The following is a 26,719-nucleotide window of genomic DNA, read 5'->3' as shown; positions in this document are numbered from 1 at the left end:
TGACTGAAACACCCACTCACATGCTCTGTCACTGGCTCAATAACTCACTCACTCACTCACTCAAACATCCTTGTGATTCAATCACTGACTGAAACACCCACTCACATGCTCTGTCACTGGCTCACTCACTCACTCAAACATCCTTGTGATTCAATCACTGACTGAAACAACCACTAACTCACTCACTCACTCACAAGCTCTGTCACTCACTCACTCACTTACACAAGGACCAAGTGATCCACTCACTAACTCCAAGTGTAAAACATCCAAGACATTTATCACTGCAGACTTTCCTCCCACATCAAGCTAACAAAATGTGTTATAATTGAAATACTGTTAGGGGCGACGGGGTAGCCTAGTGGTTAAAGTGTTTGCTGGTCACGCCGAAGACCCGGGTTTGATTCCCCACATGGGTACAGTGTGTGAAGCCCATTTCTGGTGTCCTCTGCCGTGGTATTGCTGGAATATTGCTAAAAGCGGCACAAAACTAAACACACTCACTGTCCCAGACTGGACCTCATTGAAATTTTGTATGTGTCATTACCAGAGGGATTTATTGGATGCAAAATCACTGAAGTGTAAACGAATGTAAACAGAATACTGAGTGCATCTACTGCTGGAAATGTAGGCATGTTTCAGCATAAATGGTACTATTTTATTGATTTAGTTTCATTTATAATCCTGAAATAATTTATAAACAAAAAATACTTTCTCAAGGTCATGCTAGCACTTGATTTATTGGTGTTGAATTCATTTGTTTACTCACTGAAATACTGTTCAAGGGCAAGTAACTCTGTCAGTCATTCTACAAACTATCTGCAACAGCATTCAAGTCAACGTTCAGGAATGGCGCTCCAACTCACCTCCAGAATGGTATCACATGCTGCTATCTGTTTGTGTAGGCTGGCAATATTCTGACTCTCCTTGATATCTAACCAAGGTCAAGGACAACATCTGAACCTATGACACAGTTCTACAACCATCATCATTATCATCATGACAATGTTATTTATTTATTTATGATACATTTAAAGAACACATCAACCTCAACGATGGTCAGTGGTGCTAAGGACTATTATGCACAAAGCCCAAACAATAGTACCTTGGTTCACCAAAGCCACCTGTGAGGTGCTAGAATGTTAATAGTCATATATCTTATCCCACTGGGTACCCATTCACTGCTGGATGAACAAAGGCAATTTCCGGCAAATTCACTTGCCTACGGTGAAACCACAAAACTAGCAGGTACATGTGTGGTGTACGTTGTCATTTACAAACGCAGAACTGAAGACCAAGAAACTGTTGTGGTGTTAATCTGAACACAGTCACTCATCCAAGCTCTCATCATGTTATCTGGAGCCCTGTCTTAGGTGTTAATCTGATCCATGATCAAGTCTGTAGACCGCCATGATCAAGTCTGTAAGCGAATGTGATCCTGCCTACAAGGGCACCTGTTCTCACATGTGTATACCGGGTGGTGGGGTAGCATCATGGTTAAAGCGTTTGCTCATTATGCTGAAGACACGGGTTTGATTCCCCACATGGGTACAATGTGTGAAGCTCATTCTGGTATCCACCGCCATGATATTGCTGGAATATTGCTAAAAGCGGCGTAAAACTAAACTCACCCACTCACATGTGTATAGACAACCCATGCCTGTGGGTGAATGGGTGCTTGCCTTCAATATTGCAGTAAATAATTGACATGGCTATTACAAATGCTTAGAACAAAGGTGGCCTGAGATCTGTCAGAAGGATACAGTCTTGTATGGAGGCATTCTCTACATCCAGCAACTCCTTCTCAATCTGCTTGGAATACTGACGAAGGTCCACACCCTGAAACAAAACATCAGATAAGAAACCTCCTTTATCATGTAGTAAGGTTATAATTTTGATTAAAGGACAAGAAGCTGTAAAATTCAGAGCAGACAAGACAGACAAAGTGAGCTACAGACAAACAGACAAACACATAACCATTCTTTTTTAACCTTGTTTGCTAAACCCGGCTGCAATGTTTTAAAAACTTTATTTACAAAATTTAAATCATATGAGAGTTTCTTTCAAAGAGCAATATTCCAACAATATCACGGCAGGACACCAGAATTAAAGGTCACATGCAACCAAAAATCAAACATAATTAAAACACAATTATCACTTCTTCATGACATATAATATGCATTGCTGATTATGAAAAAACAAATAAACAAAATTATAAGCGTTATAATCGCAAAATCAAAAGTGCAATATTTTGTGTTTTTGTTGGGTTTTACCTCCCTCGAAGCGAAGCAGCGGGATACGAACCCAGTCAGAAGCGGGTGGGTGTGCACTCAAGTGTAGCGGCTGGTTCATTAGCAGATGCCGCCTTCACGGCTCATTGTGTGTGTATATATAGAGATGTTGGGTTTTGTAAATACATGCTCATTTTTTGTGTATAACATTTTGCAATCAACAGACATCATAACATGTCATGTGTTCAAGTATCACACCTGCCTGTCTGTGTAATTACATAATGTGACAGAGACCCGAACTTCGGGCCATAAATCAATGCGTTTTGTTTATGGTGTATAGCCTGATTGGTGTTAAGTTCAAATTGCATGTGGTCAGTGATGCAGTTGTGTATTGAATATTGTCATTAGCAGACAGGCAGGCAGACACACAGGTGTCAATAAAACAAGACATTGAGTTTTGTCTGTGACAGCGACATATCTATATCACAGTTAGAAATTGTGTCAGCAGCTAAATAATGACATTGCTTTTAAGTATCGAACTGAGAAAGTGACTCGGTAAGAAGAGCGTGTGGTGAAATAGACAAATGAAATTATATAAACAGTTTATTTACTGTCATAACATATAAAAGCTCGCGCCTGTGAGATATCAACAAAACATTATGAAAATAGCTCACACCAAAGCCTTCACGGTATTCACCAGACAGCCCGCTTCCAAGTTCGCGAACCTATTTCACTGCGCCGTGCTATGGCGCAGCCAGCTGTTGAAACCATTATTCCCCAGAAAAGTCTGGGGAAAATTAGTGAAAGCGTTTGAACTCGATTTAGCGGCGTTTTTTTTCATCGGCGTTATTTTTCAACTTTATAAGTTGAATTTGCATTTTGGCGCTTTGTTTGGTAAGTCCATGCGAAGGTATCAGAATCTGCAAAGTTGTGTTTCACGTTGCATGTGACCTTTAAAACCACAAGGCTACCCCATCGCCCCTTCTTTCAAAGAGGTTAAGGCTTACACTATTCATTCACAGGGTCATAAAGTCTGCTACACCTCACAGCTTGTTGGTTATTCTCCAATAATTACTTACAGTCTTAAGGGCTTCTTTTACAATGTCGTCCTCCAGGTTCTGCTGGATGTGTACTGAAACACAACAAACACCACATTACTGGGGATCTGGGGGTCAGTATGGCAGGCAACTGTTGAAACTATCGCAACAATACTGTGATTGCTAAAAACAATATACATATTACAATCAAGATTCTGCTATGAAATTAAAATAGACCGTTTAATAGGTAAAACAATGACTCCATGTTAATACACCTCCTTAAAAGGTGTAATTTACACAAACATAAACCTTTTTGTCTCATACTTTTCAACATAAAATGTATATTCTTTTTGTAGTGTCCTAGCCAAAAGAGTACTGATATCACAAGTAACTAAGTTATCTTATGCACTGTATTGATTCATATTTGGCACATTTACCAAGAGTTCTGCTTCCAAAACAAACACTTATGGCTTATGTTCCTTGCAATATGCTGTCATTGGTGACAATTGATAAATGAATGTGTCATAAGACCTTATACACTTTGAAATCTAAAGATCGAAAATTTACTCGGAAAATTGAATTCACAGAAGCATTGTAGTAATTATGCGTATTTTTTTTTTTTTCATTAAATCATTGATGATCATTCAGAAACATCATGGATGACCCTTGAATCACTGAGGAGAAAGTTTTGGAAAATACAAAAACTCTGAAGAGAACTTTCAGCCATATTACAGAGTGTAAAAAAAATCATGCTGCACGTCGATTACGTTACGCCAGTTACATCACATATAATTCAAAATCAGCTTCCTTACATGAATCCTTGAAATCCTCATACATTTAACAAACTGACAAATGGTCTTCGTCACCAATGCCAAGCATCTCTGTGAAGTCAAGCGAAATAAATCAAGCATGAAAACAAAAAGCATTTGTTTGAAACGTAAACAAAACAAAGTTCAGATAATATTTCACACAGTACATCATGTTCTAAAATCATTGCATACACTTCCTCATTTGTTATAGAATATAACATGTTTTGATTATTACTAAATGCCACATTTATGCAAATATGATCACTGAATCAATATCCAGCATAATTCTGTCAGTGGCAATGCCATTTTGTGACATTCGCTTACCGATAGTAATGTGATACAACCGTCACCATTGTATTACATATTTGGTATTACATTGAGGTGAGGTTTATGAATGAAAATACACATGGTGTATTTTCCTGCTGCTTACAGTTTCATTTATAATGCATCATTCATATTTGTTTCCATATTTCTCCACACAATTAATTTCACAATGGCCATGTTTTGCTTTGTGACTTGACATGAGAGAAGTCTAAATCAACTTGCACCAACAACTTCATAATCTAAGGGGGGTAACTCTGACTTGTTTAGCTTGGAAAACAAAGGCCTCATAATGGCATAACATTTCAATAGAGCAGTCTCTTTTCACTGTGAAAAAATGTGATTTTTGGGGGGTACACTTCCCCTTTTACACATTCGCACTATGGGCTTCCTAGTGACCCTGGTAGTTGTTCATCAAACTATAACCCAGCGTGCGAAATAGCCACTGGCCCACTAGCCCGTGGCTAGTAGAAATCCATCCGGGCCAGTAAATCTCCACAGTCACTGGCCCGATTGGCTAGTAAATTTCCATGGGGTCATTTTGTAAATATATCACTCTCTCTCTCACTTGTTAAGTTATAACACACTTTTAAATCATGCAAGATTATGGCCTGATATAAATATTAGCAGCTAAATAATCAAACCTGTGTCTACATTCAAATTTCCCGGACTAGTGAAGTATTTTGTGGGCTAGTAACTTTCAGGCATAGCTAGCCCGGCTGGCTAGCAAAATTTGGAAACTATTTTGCACACTGCCGTAATCACTATGACAACAGGTTTCAGTAATTCTTATTTGGGTTAATTTATGTTGATACAGAGCCTGAAGTTACCTCCCTTGTCTTATAATACCAACTGCTATACAATATACAATACTGTATTCTGACAGCAAGGTAGTGTCTCTGCCTTCTAACAGTGCACATTTTCTGGTTTAGCTCAGAAGGTCCATCTTTTATATTGTCCATTTGTTGTAGAAGACTGCTTGGACCAGGTGAATGTCAAACTTATTTTTTGTAGTCATCGGTGTGGTGTCAAACACAGGTCTTTGTACAGGTTATACATGTATCAGGATTGTTGTACCCAACAGACAGATTCAATTCAGTTATAAAGTGTATTCAACAACTTGAGAAACCCCACATCAGAAAATCCCAAATTGTCTCACCATCAACTTCATCCAGGAGAAACTCATTTGATGTCAAGTCCAGTTCTCCCAGATTGAGATGCACTTCTTCAATGCCCTGTAACACATGATATGATTACAATGATGCAACATTGTGTGAGTTTGACATGAAACAAGTCACTGTGCTACATAATGAAAGAAATGTGATGATGCAGCAACTATCATATTGCAGCATGTCAGTCCAAACAAATGTATACCAAGACATGAAAGTCTTATAGATAACAACTTAATATTCTTTGTACCAACGTAAATGCATCAGCATTGTTTACTTCCTTGTCATATTGTTATAACTGTAGCTTTTTACATAATATTGTAAACTTGGCATTAAGGTAAACAATATGATAAATGAAGAGTAAGAAGTTGCCCAATTTGACTTGATGTTTACTAAATATCTTTGTTGCCAGGCTTATCATTTTATGATAATATACCGTAACCAAATGCCAACAGTTCATTTTTTTATGAAAGGCAGGTGACACTAACAGCAAATTAGCATTGACTGAACTAAATGTGCATTATCTTGCTTGCGAAGTTGTCAAATGACACATTTATTACGTGTATTCTGAAGCTATAATTGTATAAAGTCCTTATATGATGTATTTTCACAATTTTGCTCATTCTTATCGTTGAAATGTGTTTAATGACAACACGATGTCATTAAAACGAAAGTACAACAGAATTTAATGATACATTAGTTAATGAACGTTTAATGGCACGTTAATGCTTCATTAAAGTTTGATACAACCGGGTCTATGTATACTTGTTCCACTGACCAGCTGCTTAATTCGTCCATAGAGTGGTCTGAGACAGTCTAACGGTATGTTTGGGCCTATATTTTTGGTTGTTGTGTTTTAAGGTAGCTGGGTAACTCGCAACTGTATACACTATGTAGTCATGTAGCATAGGGTGAACTTGTTTATATTTGTAATGTAGATATAAGTGTCCACTATCGCCGAAAAATGCCTTTACTTTATTATGGGCAAGCAACGATGAGATAAGAAGAACTATTTTAGATTTGTCTAAACAAATGTTGTTGTATACTAATTAAAACTGAGATTACCACTTCTTCTCCAATGCCAATAATACCATCGCTGGTCTTCGTGTCATCTGCTACGACTGCCGACATTTTGAGAAGGCGGAAGTTGTCACACTCGTCCTACACAGTTATCCCCCTTGTACTTCCTTTTCCGCTAAACCTCCAACATGTCGGTGAGTTGTGGAAGCGACTGCAGATCATAATCCACTCATCCAGGGAAATCTGTGATATTTCTGACACATTAAACCCACCAGAAGCAAACATTGACATGTTGTCTTGTTATATTCGACTCAATTTCAATCAATATAAAGTTATTTCGATAACATTTCTAACATGTTATTCGATGGGTAGTTGCATTTCTGTTCGTCTGTTATTTCACAAGGCTTGATCTTTATGATTTGGGAAGTTGTTACCAGTCCTGTTTGTCCGTATTTATGAACCACTGCCCTTTCAACATCGAGCCACATTACAAGATGATGTGCTATATTAATGCACTTCATTTGGTATGTAAAAGAAACGGACTTGTCTTTCCAGGGGTCACTGGTTATACCCGAGAAGTTCCAGCACATCTTGCGTGTGATGAACACAAACATTGATGGACGAACAAAAATTATGTTCGCCCTTACAGCAATTAAGGTATGTAATTTCATTTCCCGTGTAAATCATCTTTTGAATGTATGCATTGTTACTGGACAAAATATTTAATTCAGTCGTAGCCATAATAATGTCGTAACATGTCATGTTGTTGATTATGTATTTATCAGGTCGGGAATAAATTGGGAGTAACTTGGGCTGTAGGGGTCGTTTTCGGCAGGGTTACTACAGGACTTCCCGTGTCAAAACCAGAATCCAGACGAGTACTTTTGTTGTTCAGAACTGTCATACTGGCATTTGATAGAGTTAAAAATGAAACTAGCATAAACAGTAACATTAACAAATATTTCGTGATGCACAATACCACTCGCAATCAGTTTAACAGGAACAACTACATACATTTTCGGTTTTGAGTTCAGGTGTATGGACTCATCCCCTGTTTACTTAGGGCACTGGGCACATTTCTGTATTTTGACCTTGTTTGGGGTACATATCTGTAGTAGCTGAAGACCCCTTCAGCGTAGCTTTGACTTGCAATGTATTGCCCGACGCCCGAGTCCAGTGTTTTTTTCTGTCGGGCAAGCAAATTTGTATATCACACTGTACCAGTGTCCAGTTGATATTCGAATGTTAATTATGTTGTTTATTTAAAAAATCAAAAAGAAAACGGCCAGTCTAGTAGAAAAATTGATTTTACATGTGCCACTGTACCAGAGTACACTAGCAATTTTAAAGTTATTTCCACCAGTGAATAGGTATTTTTAAAAGATTATTGTACCATTTCAGTAAGATTATTGTCTCCCAGAATGGGTACCTGCGTTAGGATGAGAAGCCACAATAAGCAAGAGTTCCATTTCAGTCACAGTGTTATTATATTTACCATTATTTTAATAGTAGAATGTGTTATTTTAATAGTAGAATGTGTTATTTTAATGGGTACGAGTTCCTCCCATTCCCCCATCCCAAATAATATTTATAAATATACTAAAATTATTAACAAAACTTAACACAACAATTACTAGAGAACTCACAAACTGACAAAATGTCCAAAATTTAAGTTAGGTTTAGAGTTGGGGGAACGGAAGGAACTCTTTCCCAGGTAGCAAAAGTACTGTAAGTACCGATGGTCCCTAGTTTGGTCATTACCTTCACTTGCTGGTGATATATAGCCTGCTGTTATATTGTATTGTCCTGATGAAATCAAAATTTAGAGATAGATGCTTGTTGCTCGTCCTTCTTGAACATTGTTGATCCAGAGACAATGTTTGGCTACGTTTTTTAAAAATTAAATTATTTTATTCCAGGGTATGGGTCGTAGATTCTCCAACGTTGTGTTGAAGAAGGCAAATATCGACCTCACTAAACGTGCAGGAGAGCTTTCAGATGAGGAGGTAAGGTCACACCAGTTCTCATGGTTTAGATAATAGTATAAATAACATGACACTCTAGTTTCACTTGTGTTGAGTGGAGGAACAAGCAGGACCAAATGTTTTGTGATACTCCTGTATTAACTGTTAAATTGAAGAGCTACAATGATGAATATACCCTCTTGGGTGGATGAAGAACAGTGATTTCAATCTTTCACTCGCCGAACTGAGTAGCTCTTAATTTCATCTTTAAAATTAAATCTGCATTAAACTTATTTGTGGTACCCGGTAAGTATTATTGGTAATTGGTTAAATTCTCATAATTGATAATTGGTTCATTACAACTGATCAATCACAAAAATAATTTGTTTGCGTCATGTATCAAATTTTCCTGGTTTTGTTTGTTAATGCACAAAAAAATAAAGAAAAAACAGGTGGTTCTTTTGGTTTTCTTTTTTGCAATTTTCACATCTTTAAATGATGACTTGTAGGTTAGGAACATAAATTTCCTGGAGTCTTTAGGATAAATTCAATCATGACTTGGAACGAGCTTGGAGTACTTGTGAAATGTAACACAAAATCAACCATGTGAAAAATATTGTTAATGGAAACAAGTATTCCAAAATTGTTTGTGTTGGATTGAGAAAACATGATCGATTCCTTGATCGTTTAGGCACTTCAACCAATCTTTGATTATTACAGTTAATCGGACCACCACTGGTGGCAACCTCCATTGAACTTATTTGTGGCAAGTGTATCCAAGTAGACTTAGGTGACAATAATTGCTCTGCAGAGTTGCCCCTCTTAGCTGGACCAGGATCCCTGGAAGTTTTGTCCCAGATTGAGGGCGTTGGGGTAGTCTAGCAGTTAAAGCATTCGCTCGTCATGTTGAAGATCTATGTTCGATTCCACACATGGGTACAATGTGTAAAGGCCATTTCTGGTGTCCCCCCGCCGTGATATTGCTGGAATATTGCTAAAAGCGGCGTAAAACTGGAATCAACTCCCACAACATTTGAGAAAAATGACAGAACTTTCAACCTTTCGAACATCGCTAAAGACCCACCTTTTCCAAAAAGCCTTTTCATCCTGACATCAGCGCTTTGAGCATGCATTGTGCATGGAAATATGCGCTTTATGAATGAACTATTATTATTATTATTATCATTATTATTATTAAAATCAAACTCACTCATTCTGAATTTTGTAATGAGTCGTAGTATATAAGCCTATTATAATGTATCTCTGCAGTGATGAACATACCCTCTGGGTGGATGATATTCTGTGATTTCAATCTTTCACTCGCCGAACTGAGCAGAGATACATTATAGCAAGTCTTTCCTAAAAGTCTGATTTTATTTGTACCTACACGTATGAATGGTACTATTTTATTGATTTACTTTCATTTATAATCCTGAAATTTGTAAACATAAATACTTTCTCGTGGTCATGCTAGAAATTGATTTATTGGTGTTGAATTCATTTATTTACAGCCTGTGCAGTCCTCCACATTCATGACTTGTAGACTTTAACATGTGGCTGTTGTAGGTGGACAGGGTGATCACAGTGATGACGAACCCCCGTCAGTACAAGATCCCAGACTGGTTTCTCAACAGACAGAAGGATGTGAAGGATGGCAAGTTCAACCAGGTGCTGGCCAACATGCTTGACAACAAACTCCGTGAGGATTTGGAGAGGCTGAAGAAGATCAGGAACCACCGAGGACTCCGTCACTACTGGGGGTGAGTTGCTGGACCTGTCTCTGTTCAAGATAACGCCCCCATACCACAGGCTTTTCATAAGAGAAGACTGAAATAAGTTTCTTGAAAATGTTAGGTGGTCATTTCCATTGTAAGATTCCTGGCAGAATAGGTCCCCTGTACCCCAGGCGTGTGGTCCCCACTAGGTCTCTTAAAAATGTTCAGGGCGGTGGGGTAGCCTAGTGGTTAAAGCATTCACTCGTCACGCCGAAGGACAGGGTTCGATTCCCCACATGGGTACAATGTGTGAAGCCCATTTCTGGTGTCCCCCGCCGTGATATTGCTGGAATATTGCTAAAAGCGGCGTTAAACCCAACTCACTCACTTGAAAATGTTCAGATAGTTATTTCCCTCCAGAGGATTTTGTGTAGAATTGGTCCCAGATACACCCAGACATTTCATAGGAAGTGACTCAATTTGACTTTGTGTGAATATTCAGGGGTTAAGCCCCTTGTGTGGATGTCCAAACTGGTTTAGTTTCTGTGGTGAGGTCTTTTAAGTATCCCCATGCTTCAAGGGGCTGCTGTTCACCTGCAGTCAGTTTTTTATATGTTTTGACTAAAATCTTCTGAAAACTGATCTTTGCTTGACAATACATTTTTGCAGTAAGTCAGTGTTTGTAGGCATGGTGACTGAATCAGTTTCAAAGTTCGTATTTGAAATTTGGAAATGACGTGTAATTGTTTTCAGTACTGCTTTCTGAATTTTGTAATGAGTTGTAGTATATAAGCCTAATATAATGTATCTCTGCAGTGATGAACATACCCTCTGGGTGGATGATATTCTGTGATTTCAATCTTTCACTCGCCGAACTGAGCAGAGATACATTATAGCAAGTATTTCCTCAAGGTGTGATTTTATTTGTATCTACAGGTATATACGTATGGGTTATCAATTTGAGCTAGTATTTCTCTTATTGAATCAATGACCTTTTTACCAGTGGTAGTACTTGTATTTATGTGTTGATGCTCATTATGTTGATCACTGTATTGCCTTGTCAAGACTTGATTATTTACAGAATATTGTCAGCATTGGTAGGTGGAATAGTGCTGAGTGTTGTAAAAGTCGAACAGTTGAAGACTGTTGTTGAAAGTTATCTTATTACACCTGTGAAGAGTGAATGTGACTTGTGAAATGAAGATCATACAATAGAACACTGAAATGACAGTTCTGATCTGCTACTTTTAGATCAGATCAGGACCGCCTCCGTGGTGTAGTGGTAAGAGCGTCCGCCCGGAGAGCGGAAGGTCGCGGGTTCGATCCCCGACCGCGTCATACCAAAAGACGTTAAAATATGATACTTGTTGGTCCCTGCCTGGCGCTCGGCATTAATGGGTACAACATGGACTGGTCTGCTCGGAGTCAGCATAATGTGTCTGAGTGGGGTATTCATGCTTCACTGCAGCATGGTATCTCAGTGAGCTAGCACTATAAAACCAGCTTAAGTCTGGGCTAGTACAAGCAGCCGCACATACACACGCATGCACGTCGTCATATGAGCGAAATATTCTCAAGCACGATGTTAAACCCAATTTCACCTCACCTCACCTCACCTCAGATCAGATCTACTGTAGATGTAAGGGCTAAGGATCCCTGCAATTAGCGTTATTGTAAATTCAAGGTATTGTGAAGGAAAACTTTTAACATGAACAGACCCGTGAAGGTCCGGGTTAGAATCTTCAGTAACCCATGCTTGTCATAAGAGGCGACTAACGGGATCGGGTGGTCAGGCTCGCTGACTAGGTTGACACATGTCATCGGTTCCCAATTGCGCAGATCGATGCTCATGTTGTTGATCAGTGGGTGGTCTGGTCCAGATTCGTTATTTACAGACCACCGCCGTATAGCTGGAATATTGCTGAGTGCGGTGTAAAACTAAACACACTCATCTAACATGAATAAAAAGACGCTGATTTAGGTGGCCACCATTTAAGAATGTTCATGGATTGACCTTATGATTGCTCTGATAGGACTAGTCTTCTGATAATAATTTACATGTCAATTGTTTAGCTTTTCTCTGCCATGATGAACATACCCTCTGGGTGGATGACATTCTGTGATTTCAATCTTTCACTCGCCGAACTGAGCAGAGGTCAACAGACAACACAAACTAGCAAAGTTCTCTACCTGTAGATCTTACTGACAAAAATGTCTATATCCCCTTATTGAATCACTTCGTACAGGCATTAAGTAATCCTTTAAGTTATTTGTTAGTTTAAGTTTAATAAAATTGAACTCAGAAATTGGATACCGTTAATATTTCATTCCTGTTGGACTGCCGAATAGAAAATGTCATAGCTACAGCGACGGTGAGTTTTAAATCAGACATTGAGTTACTCAATATAGATCAAAGACTAAAAAGGGGTAAAATAAGCAGGCCGCTATTAAGATCAAAGGTAGTTCAGTTATGAATCTCTAGTCTGACTTGTTAGTACAGAATTGAATTTGTTCCGAACACATTTTACGTGATTTATGTTATGGCTGCCATGATGAACCTACCCTCTGGGTGGATGACATTCTGTGATTTCAATCTTTCACTTGCCGAACTGAGCAGCTGATTAAAAAACTTGTTACTGAGTAATACTTGCGTATTCAGGGTTAGTGTTGTCAATTTGTTCAGGAATGTTACTTGCATGCTGCAGCTTACACATGCGGGAAGGTCTCAACTACTACCTATTGCATGTTTTGTGATTTAGGACTTGTTACTTTGGCTTGTTGAGATTGATGTGACTTCCAAGCAATGTTGCCTGTTATTGTCTTTGAAGTTGGGGATAATTTGGGCGTGGATATTATGGATGTTCAAACATATTTGCGATTTGTTTTGACATCTTTATATAAAACCTTGATCAGTGTGTCCTTGAGGTTAATGTAAGGAACCGATCACCATGGAAATGGTCATACCTACAGTTGATCAACCAGGAGATAATACTTGGCCGCTGATTTGGTTGTTTTTCTTATATTTATTGTCTTGTTATTCCCTTCATCGTTCATTTGGTGGATGAAGGTTTTAAACAGTTTACTATACCGGAAATGTCACAGTACCACGGCCTTATCTTTTTTGCAGTCTCAACTTTCACAAATGTATATTTTCATTAATCAGATGGTATTTTAGGAAAAATGATCTTGTACATGAGGTAACATTGTAAATTTTCTGTAGTCACATAAGAATAAGACTGATCTATCGCCATCTTCAGGCTTTCCCTATGTTGGGCTGACTTTGTCTATATATCATTAAGATAGCTATTCCCATGCTGCCATGATGAACCTACCCTATGGGTGGATGACATCCTGTGATTTCAATCTTTCACTCGCCGAACTGAGCAGCTGTTTGTGAAATATTTTGAAAATGTTTTGCTTAGTAATACTTGCATATTCAGGTTTAGTGATAAAAATTTGTTTAGAAATGTCGCTCACAAACTGATCTGTTTTGTGCTGCAAACACATAAGGGATGGTCTGAACTGCTGCCTGTTGCAAATGTTATGTGAATCAGGTTTTGATACTTTACTTTGAGATTGGTGTTACAAGCGATGTTGAGTGTTAATGTCTTTGAAGTTTGGTATAATTTGTATGTGGATGTCTAAGATCTTCAAGTAGAATGTTATTTATGATGGGTTTCTTCTCCCACATCTTACTACAAAATGTTGATCTGTGTTTTTGAGGGCAACATAAGAAACTTGAGGCCGTCGTTGTCATGAAATGGTCATTATTTCAGTTTATAACAAGCAGATAATACTTTGCTGCTAATAAGTTGCTTGTTAAGTTTTCAAATAGTTTCCACAGTATTGTGCTGCCATGATGAACCTACCCTCTGGGTGGATGACATCCTGTGATTTCAATCTTTCACTCGCCGAACTGAGCAGCTGTTTGAGAAATAATTAGAAAATTTGTTACTTACACTTGCATGTTCAGGTTTAGTCCTTGTTTTAATCTGGAATTTTACTCAAAACTGATCCTACTGCATTCACATGAACTGCAACCTTTTGCATATTTGATGATAGGACTTCAGGATTGAGGAAATTCTCTTGAGGGGGTGATTTGTGATTTGATCTTAATACAATAACAAACACATAATCTGTTAAGTGGTAAGAACAAGCCAGTGCAGTTTTGACCAGGTTGTCTTTAATGTTTTCTGTGACAAACGTCTATATTTTTCAATGATACTTTCGCTTTTTTTAATTCCTGAAGGAAATTGGACTTGTGCCTGCTATTGTCTCAGAAATGTTCAACCCATGAAGGTCCGGGTTAGAATCGATCGTCAGTAACCCATGCTTGTCGTAAGAAGCGACTAACTGGATCGGGTAGTCAGACTCGCTGACTTGGTTGACACATGTCATCGGTTCCCAATTACGCATATTGATGTTCATGTTGTTGATCAGTGGGTGGTCTGGTCCAGACTTGATTATTTACAGACCGCCGCCATATAGCTGGCATATTGCTGAGTGCGGCGTTAAACTAAACACTCATTTAACTTGAATAAAAAGACGCTGACTTGGTTGGCACGTCATCGGTTCCCAATTACGCATATTGATGCTCATGATGTTGATCACTGGAATGTCTGGTCCAGACTCTATTATTTACAGACCGCTGCCATATAGCTGGAATATTGCTGAGTGTGGCATAAAACTACTCACTCGGAATTTTTTATATTCATTGATTTCAGTTAATCAACTAGGGCATAGTAGTTTGCAAATGACAAGATCGTTTTTACTTAAGAGGGGAACATGTACATTTTGTGGATGGAGTTTTGCAATAGTTCACACAGTACTGGGCTGTAATGATGAACCTACCCTCTGGGTGGATGACATTCTGTGATTTCAATCTTTCACTCGCCGAACTGAGCAGCCTTGCTATTGTAAAGTCATTCACACTAGAACTGTTTCTGTTTAAACTAATCATATAGCCAACAATATATTTATTTCTGAATATATCTTGTAAAAATATATTTAACACTGTTTGGGAGATGGTTGTGTTTAGAGATAATTTTGATTGTGCCATCACTGTCTTTCATCATGTTAAAATTGTTGATTCTCGTCATGTATATTTTGGATATGTGAAGTCGCGCGATAAACTTTTGATAACGACATAAGGTGAATGTTCAATGGATTGATGGTGGATTTAGCTCAGTATTATGCTGCCATGATGAACCTACCCTCTGGGTGGATGACATTCTGTGATTTCAATCTTTCACTCGCCGAACTGAGCAGCCTTGTTAATGTAAATTTGGAAAAGTCCCCACACTGAAACTGTTTGCAGTAATCATGTGTTAGCCGGAAAGGAATATAGAAATATATAACTATTTGGGAGATTTTTCATTGTATAATTTTGGATAAGTTTGATTGTGGTATGTATCTTTTCACACAGTGTACAAAATGTTGATACTTGTCCTGTATATTTTGGTATGTGAAGTCAGCTGTAGACTAGATCTGTGGATAGTGTAATGACATAAAGTGAATGTTCAATGGATTTATGGTGGATTTAGTTCACAACTAGTTCACAGTATTGAGCTGCAGTGATGAACCTACCCTCTGGGTGGATGACATTCTGTGATTTCAATCTTTCACTCGCCGAACTGAGCAGCCATCTGTGAATTAAAAAAAACTCCTTTGCACAATAGCCATTGTTTAAAGTAATCATGTCTCGGGGCTCCAGATAACTTTTCAACATCACGAGTATGTACTCCTTATTTTTTTCAATACAGGAGTACTGGAAAAACTTAAGAGTACATTTTGAGTACTGAATAGAATTTAATGGCGTATCAGTAAGCTTGTTTCATTTCATATATGCACCACAACATTGCTAGTCTTGTGTAAACAGGTCAATAAACAATAAAACAATACTGTTTCAGATAAATACGTCTGTAAATGATTCTAAGACCGTACACCATTGCTGTGGTACGTTTCTGCTACGTTTCCTAAATTATTTCCTATCGTATTGTGCATATCTTTTAGCCGTACATACGCCGATACGTCGGCCTTTATCTGGAGCCCTGATGTGTGGTGGTAAGGGTATTTCTGAATGTCACATCGAAATGTATAACTGTTTGGGAGATGATTACATTGTGTTTACAAAAAATTTGATTGTGGCGTCAGTATCTTTTACCACGAACAGTTTCTGGATGGCAAAACACAATTGGGTAATCATTGTAGCTCGCACACTGTTCAACATATTGAATCAGGGAGAATGATCAGATGAGATGCACAGACAAGAACACGAAACGTGTTGAGTCAGAACGGCATGTCAGAACCTGCCATGGATGGTGTATACTTGTCATGGCTGTGTTGGGTACCCCTAGGATGTGAAAAAGTCCCAATCCTTGCTCTCTGGAGCACTATATCTATCATTTTCACATGAAACTCTTCACTGATCCCTTATGAATATATTCAATATGGTTTTAGATTCTGGTGATGTGTAGATTATTTACACGATATTTTCCCTGACTGCTCTTTTTCCGTGACTCGTCTCTAGGGGTGCATAACTCTATGCAAGGATATACAATGTAGAAATTATTGATTATTGTCCTGTATATTTTGAGGATGTGAAGTCACAGTCTAGATCTTTGATAATTTCATGAAGTGAGATGAATGGATTGATGGTGGATTTAGCTCAGTTTACAGAGTATTATGCTGCCATGATGAACCTACCCTCTGGGTGGATGACATTCTGTGATTTCAATGTTTCACTCGCCGAACTGAGCAGCCTTGTTAATGTAAATTTGGAAAAGTCTCCCCACTGAAACTGTTGTTTACAGTAATCATGTGTTTGCTGGAAAGTCATTTCTGAATGCTCCATATCGAAATATATAACTATTTGGGAGATATTTTCATTGTATTATTTTGGATAAGTTTGATTGTGGTATGTTTATCTTTTCACACAGTGTACAAAATGTTGAACCTTTGACTGTATATTTTGGTATGTGAAGTCAGCTGTAGACTAGATCTGTGGTTAGTGTAAGGACATAAAGTGAATGTTCAATGGATTTATGGTGGATTTAGTTCACAAATAGTTCACAGTATTGCGCTGCAGTGATGAACCTACCCTCTGGGTGGATGACATTCTGTGATTTCAATCTTTCACTCGCCGAACTGAGCAGCTATCTGTGATTTAAAGAAACTCATTTGCACAATAGCCATTGTTTAAAGTGATCATGTCTGGCGGTAAGGGTATTTCTGAATGTCACATCGAAATGTATAACTGTTTGGGAGATGATTTCATTATTGTGTTTAGGATAATTTTGAATGTGGCATCAGTATCTTTTACCACGAACAGTTTCTGGATGGCAAAACTCAATTGGGTAATCATTGCAGATCGCACACTGTTCAACATATCAAATCAGGGAGAGTGATAAGATGAGACGCACGGACAAGAACACAAAACATGCGTTGAGTCAGAACGGCATGTCAGAACCTGCCATGGATGGTGTATACTTTTCATGGCTGTGTTGGGTACCCCTAAGATGTGATAAAGTCCCAATCCTTGCTCTGTGGAGCACTATATCTATCATTTTCACATGAAACTCTTCACTGATCCCTTATGAATATATTCAATATGGTTTTAGATTCTGGTGATGTGTAGATTATTTACACGATATTTTCCCTGACTGCTCTTTTTCCGTGACTCGTCTCTAGGGGTGCATAACTCTATGCAAGGATATACAATGTAGAAATTATTGATTATTGTCCTGTATATTTTGAGGATATGAAGTCACAGTCTAGATCTTTGATAATTTCATGAAGTGAGATGAATGGATTGATGGTGGATTTAGCTCAGTTTACAGAGGATTATGCTGCCATGATGAACCTACCCTCTGGGTGGATGACATTCTGTGATTTCAATGTTTCACTCGCCGAACTGAGCAGCCTTGTTAATGTAAATTTGGAAAAGTCTCCCCACTGAAACTGTTGTTTACAGTAATCATGTGTTTGCTGGAAAGTCATTTCTGAATGCTCCATATCGAAATATATAACTATTTTTGAGATATTTTCATTGTATTATTTTGGATAAGTTTGATTGTGGTATGTTTATCTTTTCACACAGTGTACAAAATGTTGAACCTTTGCCTGTATATTTTGGTATGTGAAGTCAGCTGTAGACTAGATCTGTGGTTAGTGTAAGGACATAAAGTGAATGTTCAATGGATTTATGGTGGATTTAGTTCACAAATAGTTCACAGTATTGCGCTGCAGTGATGAACCTACCCTCTGGGTGGATGACATTCTGTGATTTCAATCTTTCACTCGCCGAACTGAGCAGCTATCTGTGATTTAAAGAAACTCATTTGCACAATAGCCATTGTTTAAAGTGATCATGTCTGGCGGTAAGGGTATTTCTGAATGTCACATCGAAATGTATAACTGTTTGGGAGATGATTTCATTATTGTGTTTAGGATAATTTTGAATGTGGCATCAGTATCTTTTACCACGAACAGTTTCTGGATGGCAAAACTCAATTGGGTAATCATTGTAGCTCGCACACTGTTCAACATATCAAATCAGGGAGAGTGATAAGATGAGACGCACGGACAAGAACACAAAACATGCGTTGAGTCAGAACGGCATGTCAGAACCTGCCATGGATGGTGTATACTTTTCATGGCTGTGTTGGGTACCCCTAAGATGTGATAAAGTCCCAATCCTTGCTCTGTGGAGCACTATATCTATCATTTTCCACATGAAACTCTTCACTGATCCCTTATGAATATATTCGATATGGTTTTAGATTCTGGTGATGTGTAGATTATTTACCCAATATTTTCCCTGACTGCTCTTTTTCCGTGACTCGTCTCTAGGGGCGCATAACTCTATGCAAGGATATACAATGTAGAAATTATTGTCCTGTATATTTTGAGTATGTGAAGTCAGTCTAGATATTTGATAATGTCCTGAAGTGAGATGAATGGATTGATGGTGGATTTAGCTCAGTTTACACAGTATTATGCTGCCATGATGAACCTACCCTCTGGGTGGATGACATTCTGTGATTTCAATGTTTCACTCGCCGAACTGAGCAGCCTTGTTAATGTAAATTTGGAAAAGTCTCCCCACTGAAACTGTTGTTTACAGTAATCATGTGTTTGCCGGAAAGTCATTTCTGAATGCTCCATATCGAAATATATAACTATTTGGGAGATATTTTCATTGTATAATTTTGGATAAGTTTGATTGTGGTATGTCTATCTTTTCACACAGTGTACAAAATGTTGATACTTGTCCTGTATATTTTGGTATGTGAAGTCAGCTGTAGACTAGATCTGTGGATAGTGTAATGACAAAGTGAATGTTCAATGGATTGATGGTGGATTTAGTTCACAACTTTCACAGTATTATGCTGCAGTGATGAACCTACCCTCTGGGTGGATGACATTCTGTGATTTCAATCTTTCACTCGCCGAACTGAGCAGCCATCGGTGAATTAAAAAAACTCCTTTGCACAAGAGCCATTGTTTAAAGTAATCATGTCGGGCAGTAAGGGTATTTCTGAATGTCACATCGAAATATATAACTGTTCGGGAGATAGTTTCATTATTGTGTTTAGGATAATGTTGATTGTGGCATCAGTATCTCTTACAACAAACAGTTTCTGGATAGAAATCGTGTAATCATTGTAGCTCGCACACTGTTCAACATATCAAATCCGGAGAATGATAAGATAAGACGCACAGACAACAACACAAAACATGCATGAGTCGGAGCTGCATGTAGGAACCAGCCGTGAACAGTGTATACTTGTCATGGCTGTTGTGTCGGGTACCCCTAGGATGTGAAAAAGTCCCAATCCTTGCTCTGTGGAGCACTATATCTATCATTTTCACATGAAACTCTTCACTGATCCCTTATGGATATATTCGATATGGTTTTAGATTCTGGTGATGTGTAGATTATTATTTACCTGATATTTTCCCTGACTGTTCTTTCCGTGCCTCGTCTCTAGGGGTGCATAACTCTATGCAAGGATATCTTTTACCACAATGTAGAAATTATTGATTATTGTCCTGTATATTGTGGGTATGTGTAGTCACAGTAGTCTAGATATTTGATAATGTCCTGAAGTGAGATGAATGGATTGATGGTGGATTTAGCCCAGTTTACACAGTATTATGCTGCCATGATGAACCTACCCTCTGGGTGGATGACATTCTGTGATTTCAATCTTTCACTCGCCGAACTGAGCAGCATTTTTAACCTTTGATTTCATTATGTACTGTTTGTTATGACCAAATCCAACACTAGCCTCAGTTGACCCAGTCGTGTAATGTGTCACAAATCACTGCATTGCATCCCTCAGGCTGTGATCTTTTGGTTTATATCTGATCAGCTGTGAATTTCACTGTGGCACTTAGTGCTATTGCCTCGTAGCCTATGACTATTTGAGAACCACCATTCATTCATTCCAGGGGGCGATGGGGTAGCCTAGTGGTTAAAGTGTTCACTCATCACGCCAAAGGCCCGGGTTCAAGTCCTCACATGGGTACAATGTGTGAAGCCCATTTCAGGTGTCCCCTGCTTGTGATATTGCTGGAACATTGCTAAAAGCGGTGTAAAACCCAACTCATTCATTCATGCATGTTTCAATGTGATAATTGGCAAGATCTCTCTAAAGGACAAGCCATATTTAAACCTACTCCGTTGATGATTCTGTGTAAAAAAGATTTCTGTAACTATCGTATCAGGATAGAAAGGTTAAAATGGTCTTATGAACAATTGGAATTTTTTGTCATGTGTGGTTTATGTACATCAGGGATCTCGAATGTCATATTTTTGGTACTTGGTCATAATGTTAAAGCCCTTGATGGCTTTTATGGGTTTGCTTGAACGTTCCATATCTGTAAGTGTCATAGGAGTGGATATTATTATGAACACAGGGTGGTGGGGTAGCCTAGTGGTTAAAGATCCGCTCATCACACTGAACACTTTGGTTTTGATTCCCCCACATGAGAACAATGTGTAAAGCCCATTTCTGGTGTCCCCTGATGTGATATTGCTGGAATGTTGCTAAAAGCGGCGCATAATGTGTAAAGCCCATTTCTGGTGTCCCCTGACGTGATATTGCTGGAATGTTGCTAAAAGCGGCGTATAATGTGTAAAGCCCATTTCTGGTGTCCCCTGATGTGATATTGCTGGAATGTTGCTAAAAGCAGCGTATAATGTGTAACGCCCATTTCTGGTGTCCCCTGACGTGATATTGCTGGAATGTTGCTAAAAGTGGCGTATAACTGACCACCTCATTTATTACTATAACCTAAGTGAGTCCTTGCTGGAATGTGTTTCACTGACAACTTTGACTTTGTTTGAATGACACGACACTTAAATTTAACTTTTATTTCATGTAAGAGAATATGTGGTATCATTAGCTGCTATGATGAACCTACCCTCTGGGTGGATGACGTCCTGTGATTTCAATCTTTCACTCGCCGAACTGAGCAGCTTATGTAATTTAGTTTTTCTCTGAATGCAACAGGGCCGGTGGGGTAGCCTAGTGGTTAAGGCGTTCGCTTGTCATGTCGAAAACCCGGGTTCGATTCCCCACATGGGCACAATGTGTTAAGTCTATTTCTGGTGTCCCCCGCCGTGATATTGCTGGAATATTGCTAAAAGCGGCGTAAAACTAAACTCACTCACTCACTCACTCACTCTGAATGCAACTGGTACCTGAAAGTCTTACAAGGACATTTGTGTAGGTTTTCTATTTCAATGTGTATGTTCGTTTCCAGTCATTAAGTGATACATTTGTCTGTTTCAGTTTGAGAGTGAGAGGTCAGCACACAAAGACCACAGGACGTCGTGGAAGAACCGTTGGTGTGGCAAAGAAGAAGTAAAATCTCCGCAGCTCTGTAAATGTCAAAATAAACAAGAAAAACTCAATGCTTGTGGTTTTGTACATTCTCTATTTTGAATACTATTTGTACCCGTGAAGGTCCGGGTTAGAATTTTGATCTTCAGTAACACATGCTTGTCGTAAGAGGCAACTGTCATGATCAGGTGGTCAGGCTCGCTGACTTGGTTGACACATGTCATCGGTTCCGACTTGTGCAGATCGATGATCATGCTGTTGATGACTGGATTGTCGGGTCCAGACGCGATTATTTACAGACCGCCACCATATAGCTGGAATATTTGAGTGACGTAAAACTAAAGTCACTCACTCAAATACTATTTGTGAGGATTTGCTCCCAAGAAACCCATGCTGGTCATTAGAGGCAACTTGATGGATAGGAATCAGACTCGGTGACGAGGAACATTGCAAGAACCCTGATGAAATAGACTGTGCTCATGATATCAATCACTGTCTTGTCGAACCCTGAAGATCCAGGTTAGAATTGGTCTTCAGCAACCCATGCTTGTAGTAAGAGGCGACACCCGTGAAGATCCAGGTTAGAATTGGTCTTCAACCATCCATGCTTGTCATAACAGGCGACAGAGTTTAAAGAACCACTAAACTTTGTTTTTTGTTACTCTTTTAACCATTACATATGAAAGATTTGTGGTTAGTCTTATGCGGAACACCAAATTTGTTCTTTAAAAACTTGTGGTTAATTAATACCGAGTGATTAAGAGTGGCCAAAAAGTCGCCTGCTTCCCTCTCGCCCGCCAACCAAACCACAGACAGGTTACGTAACTCTGTCGCCAGAGCACTGCAGTGACGTCATATGAGGAACGATTTTCAGTTAGTTGTATAGAAAGTGTGTAGCACGCTCATCATTTTGATGATTTCTCGACATCAACGGCGACATGCCGTGATCGTTGCTTTGACGCCAATTGCTCCTAGGGGTCAGGCGATGGTGAATGTCACCATGCACAGATTTCCACAGGACCCGCGCAGTTCGTGCTAAATGGGTTATGTTTGTGAGTGAGCGGCGAAGTGTTGTGGAAGCCTGAAACGATATCTTACTTGTGTTCAGATCGCTTCACGGAAGTTAAAGAATCAAAACTACTTACTAGTTGTAGTAAAATATGTATATGATTGATGACCATAAAGATTTTCTATGACACAACTTGTAACATAACGATTTCTTCCTCGGAAGTGAGGTTGAGTCGGCTAACAATAATATTGTAAGTAGTATTATATTGACACCCACCTGGCTGCCAGAGAAATTGTTATGTTATACGCTATGTCATGCAAAATCCTATTGGCCATCAATAAAATACATATTTTACTACCAGTAGAAAGTAGTTTTGATTTTGTAACCTCGGTGAAAACAAACCTAAATAGCATTTATCCTCACACTGGCGGATGTTCCCGACAGGGCTTACGCCATTTTTGAAAATCGTGAAGTCTGTTAGAATTAATGAGATTATAGTTTGTTTTCATCAAGTTAGAAAATCAAAACTACTTTCTACTCGTGAAGTTAAATATGTATTGGAATCATAACCAAACGGATTTTGCATGACACAACTTATAACATAACGATTTCTTCCACGGAAGCGAGGTGGGGGTCAAGTCACAATACTGCTGTGATTAATTTCTTGCTACATTCACATGGTTAATGTCCACTCACCAGTATGTAGATACTAGTCAATGTGCGTCTTTATATTTGGTCTTATAATCCTAATTAGTTTATTATCATACTTGTATACATTTTGAAACGAAATAAAAAGCAGACGATCTGCTGATACTTATAGTGAATTTATAACAGAACTGTAATATCTAGACATTTTAGTTTGCTAATGTGAATCATAATTCGCACACACACCCTAGTGTATGTTGTCTGTCTCATTACACTTCACGGCGAAAACAATGATTCTGTTGAATGCTACGACAAATGAATAAAAACAAAATGCAAATATTAACATTAAAACAGATTAAAGTTATAGGAACAATATCAGGCCATTACCTCGTTCGAGGAATGTATCCATCAATATCCACAAAACTGTTCCAAATGATGTGTCTTTTAACAGTTTAATATACTGAAAAGTGATAAATCTTTTCAGGTATTGGTGTATAGTCTCATTGGTCACCCAAGATAGCACACCTGGCAACTAATTGCATAATGTCCGCCTTTCTTTAAAAAACAGTAATTTAGTTAGCCAATAATGGGCAATCAATCAATGTATTGCCGGGTTAATCCTTTGAAAGAAGGATCGTTGCGTTATGCAGACACCGACACGACAGAGTGTATTCAGTATAGATAAGTAAATCTACATACATAAACACTACCTTTGACAATTCCGCTCCCAACTCATTCATACTTGGCCGATAATGTTAAAGCCCTTGGCAGCTTTTATGGGTATGCTTGAACATTCCATGTCTAAGTGTCATAGGAGTGGACATTATTATTAACACGGGGTGGTATCCACTCATCACACTGAACACTTTGGTTTTGATTCCCCCACATGAGAACAATGTGTAAGGCCCATTTCTGGTGTCCCCTGACGTTGATATTGCTGGAATGTTGCTAAAAGCGTATAATGTGTATGCAAAGCCCATTTCTGTTGTTCCCTGGACGGATATTGCTGGAATGTTGCTAAAAGCGCTTAATGTGTAAGGCCCATTTCTGTTGTCCCCTGACGTGATATTGCTGGAATGTTGCTAAAAGCGGCGTTTAATGTGTAAGGCCCATTTCTGTTGTCCTCTGACGTGGATATTGCTGGAATGTTGCTAAAAGCGGGCGAAACTGACCTCCTCATTTATTACTATATAACCTAAGTGAGTCCTTGCTGGAATGTGTTTCACTTGACAACTTTGACTTTGTTTGAATGACCACGACACTTAAATTTAACTTTCATTTCATGTAAGAGAATATGTGGTATCATAAGCTGCTATGATGAACCTACCCTCTGGGGGATGTATTCTTGTGCATTATGTAATTTAGTTTTCATGTGAAAACCATGGCAGCTTATTGCTAATTTGCTAAAGTTTTCCTCTGAATGCAACACAGATTGAAAGTCTTACAGGACATATTTGTGTAGGTTTTCTATTTCCAATGTGTATTTCGCTTCCAGTAATTATGATACATTTGTTTGTTTCAGTTTGAGAGTAAGAGGTCAGCACACAAAAGATCTCACAGGACGTCGTGGAAGAACCGTTGGTGTGGCAAAGAAGAAGTAAAATTCCAAGAGCTCTGTAAAATGTCAAAATAAACAAGAAAAACTCATTCTCCATTTTGAATACTATTTGTCCGTGAAGGTCGCTTAGAATATTGATCTTCAGTAACACATGCTTGTAAGAGGCGACATGATCGGGTGGTCAGGCTTGCTGATTTGGCTGACACGCCATTCGGTTCCGACTTGTGCAGATCGATGCTGATGCTGTTGATCACTGGATTGTCGGTCCAGACGCCGATTATTTACAGACCGCTGCCATATAGCTGGAATATTGCTGAGTGGCATGTAAACTCACTCCGCGGAATACTATTTGTGAGGATTTGTCAAGAAACCCATGCTGGTCATTAGAGCAACGCAAGCTTGAAAATAGATTGTGCTCATAATATCAATCACTGTCTTGTCAACCCAGGTTAAATTGGTCTTCAGCCCACCCATGCTTGTCATAAGAGGCTACCCCCTGAAGGTCCAGGTTAAATAACCCATGCTTGTTGAAGAGGCTACCTTAAGATCAATTGGTCTTCAGTAACCCATGCTTGTGTAATTGGCTTACACCCTGAATGATCCAGGTTAGAATTGGTCTTCTCAGCAACCCATGCTTGTCATAAGAGAAGCACACCGTGACGATCCGGTTTAAATTGGTCTTCAGCAACCCATGTTTGTCATAAGAGGTGACTAACGGGATCAGGTGGTCAGGCTTGCTGACTTATTGCACATGTCCGATCCCAACTGCACATGCTGTTGCTCACTGGATTGTTGATCACTGGATTGTTGGTCCAGACTTTCGATTGTTACAGACCACCACCATATAGGCTGGAATATTGCTGAGCACGGTGTTAAACAACCAACCAAAACCAAATCACCGGATTGTCTTTTGCAAACTTGTTTAATTGATAACATCTAGTTAGAATATTGCTGAATCTTCTAAATGTATTGTTCAGTAGGCGTGAACAATGGAATATTGGTCATGTTGACTTTGAGCCCAGCATTTGACTGCATCCTTTCAAATCTCAAAACAATAACACGTCATCACTTCATCACAACATAAAGTTACTAAAGCTATCCCTTCCCTGTAACTCAAGTTAATTTAGTTCCCTAAAAACAGGGGCTGTAGATGAATTCTGCATCGCACTCACAAGCCATTTTCCTCATATGGCTGAATATTGAGAAGCGGCGCGAACCAAACTCAGTGATTCAGTCAGTGAAATACAAACACCTTTTCAAAACAGCATGAGAATCTGCACTTTTGTTGTCAAAAGGTCGATTTAAGTCAATTAAAGGTCGAAATGAGTAGTTTTAATCTCTGGGGTTTCATTTATTGTTTATCATTGTTAGAATTGATATTGAAACAGTTGG

The 26,719-nt window shown here is 38.8% G+C and overlaps 2 protein-coding genes across 6 annotated transcripts in view; one reads left to right on the top strand and one right to left on the bottom strand.

Moving 5' to 3' along the window:
- LOC124258945 (vacuolar protein sorting-associated protein 52 homolog) overlaps positions 1-6,734 on the bottom strand; it is a 37,833-nt gene extending 31,099 nt beyond the window's left edge. For all 4 annotated transcript variants that reach the window (XM_046693007.1, XM_046693008.1, XM_046693009.1 and 1 more), the window contains exons 1-5: positions 6,630-6,734; positions 5,555-5,630; positions 3,308-3,360; positions 1,761-1,836; positions 864-931 (exon numbers count right to left, since the gene is read on the bottom strand). In XM_046693007.1, the coding sequence (XP_046548963.1) occupies positions 864-931; positions 1,761-1,836; positions 3,308-3,360; positions 5,555-5,630; positions 6,630-6,695 (339 nt within the window). In that variant the 5' untranslated portion in view covers positions 6,696-6,734. The remainder of the gene's footprint in view (positions 1-863; positions 932-1,760; positions 1,837-3,307; positions 3,361-5,554; positions 5,631-6,629) is intronic.
- LOC124258950 (40S ribosomal protein S18) lies at positions 6,676-25,415 on the top strand. Of its 2 annotated transcripts, none has more exons than XM_046693018.1 (5): positions 6,676-6,778; positions 7,140-7,241; positions 8,504-8,590; positions 10,115-10,308; positions 25,292-25,415. In XM_046693018.1, the coding sequence occupies exons 1-5, from the start codon at positions 6,773-6,775 to the stop codon at positions 25,368-25,370; spliced, it is 468 nt and encodes a 155-aa protein (XP_046548974.1). In that variant the 5' UTR covers positions 6,676-6,772; the 3' UTR covers positions 25,371-25,415. The 2 variants fall into 2 exon arrangements, with proteins under 2 accessions (XP_046548974.1, XP_046548975.1); XM_046693019.1 differs by lacking the exon at positions 25,292-25,415 and adding an exon at positions 22,065-22,186.
- Positions 25,416-26,719: the final 1,304 nt, after the last annotated feature.

This window comes from Haliotis rubra, unplaced genomic scaffold (genome assembly GCF_003918875.1).
Source record: "Haliotis rubra isolate DU_JTF1 unplaced genomic scaffold, ASM391887v1 Scf703, whole genome shotgun sequence".
In the NCBI taxonomy this organism is placed as follows: Eukaryota; Metazoa; Mollusca; class Gastropoda; order Lepetellida; family Haliotidae; genus Haliotis; species Haliotis rubra.
The sequence above is the reverse complement of the archived record's forward strand: the minus strand, read 5'-3'. Positions and strand labels throughout refer to the sequence as shown.

Bases quoted from the DNA above. Each gene is read 5' to 3' on its own strand.
- LOC124258950 (XM_046693018.1), top strand. The intron at 8,591-10,114 runs GTAAGGTCACAC...TGGCTGTTGTAG, and splicing joins GAGAGCTTTCAGATGAGGAG to GTGGACAGGGTGATCACAGT. The intron at 10,309-25,291 runs GTGAGTTGCTGG...TGTTTGTTTCAG, and splicing joins GGACTCCGTCACTACTGGGG to TTTGAGAGTAAGAGGTCAGC.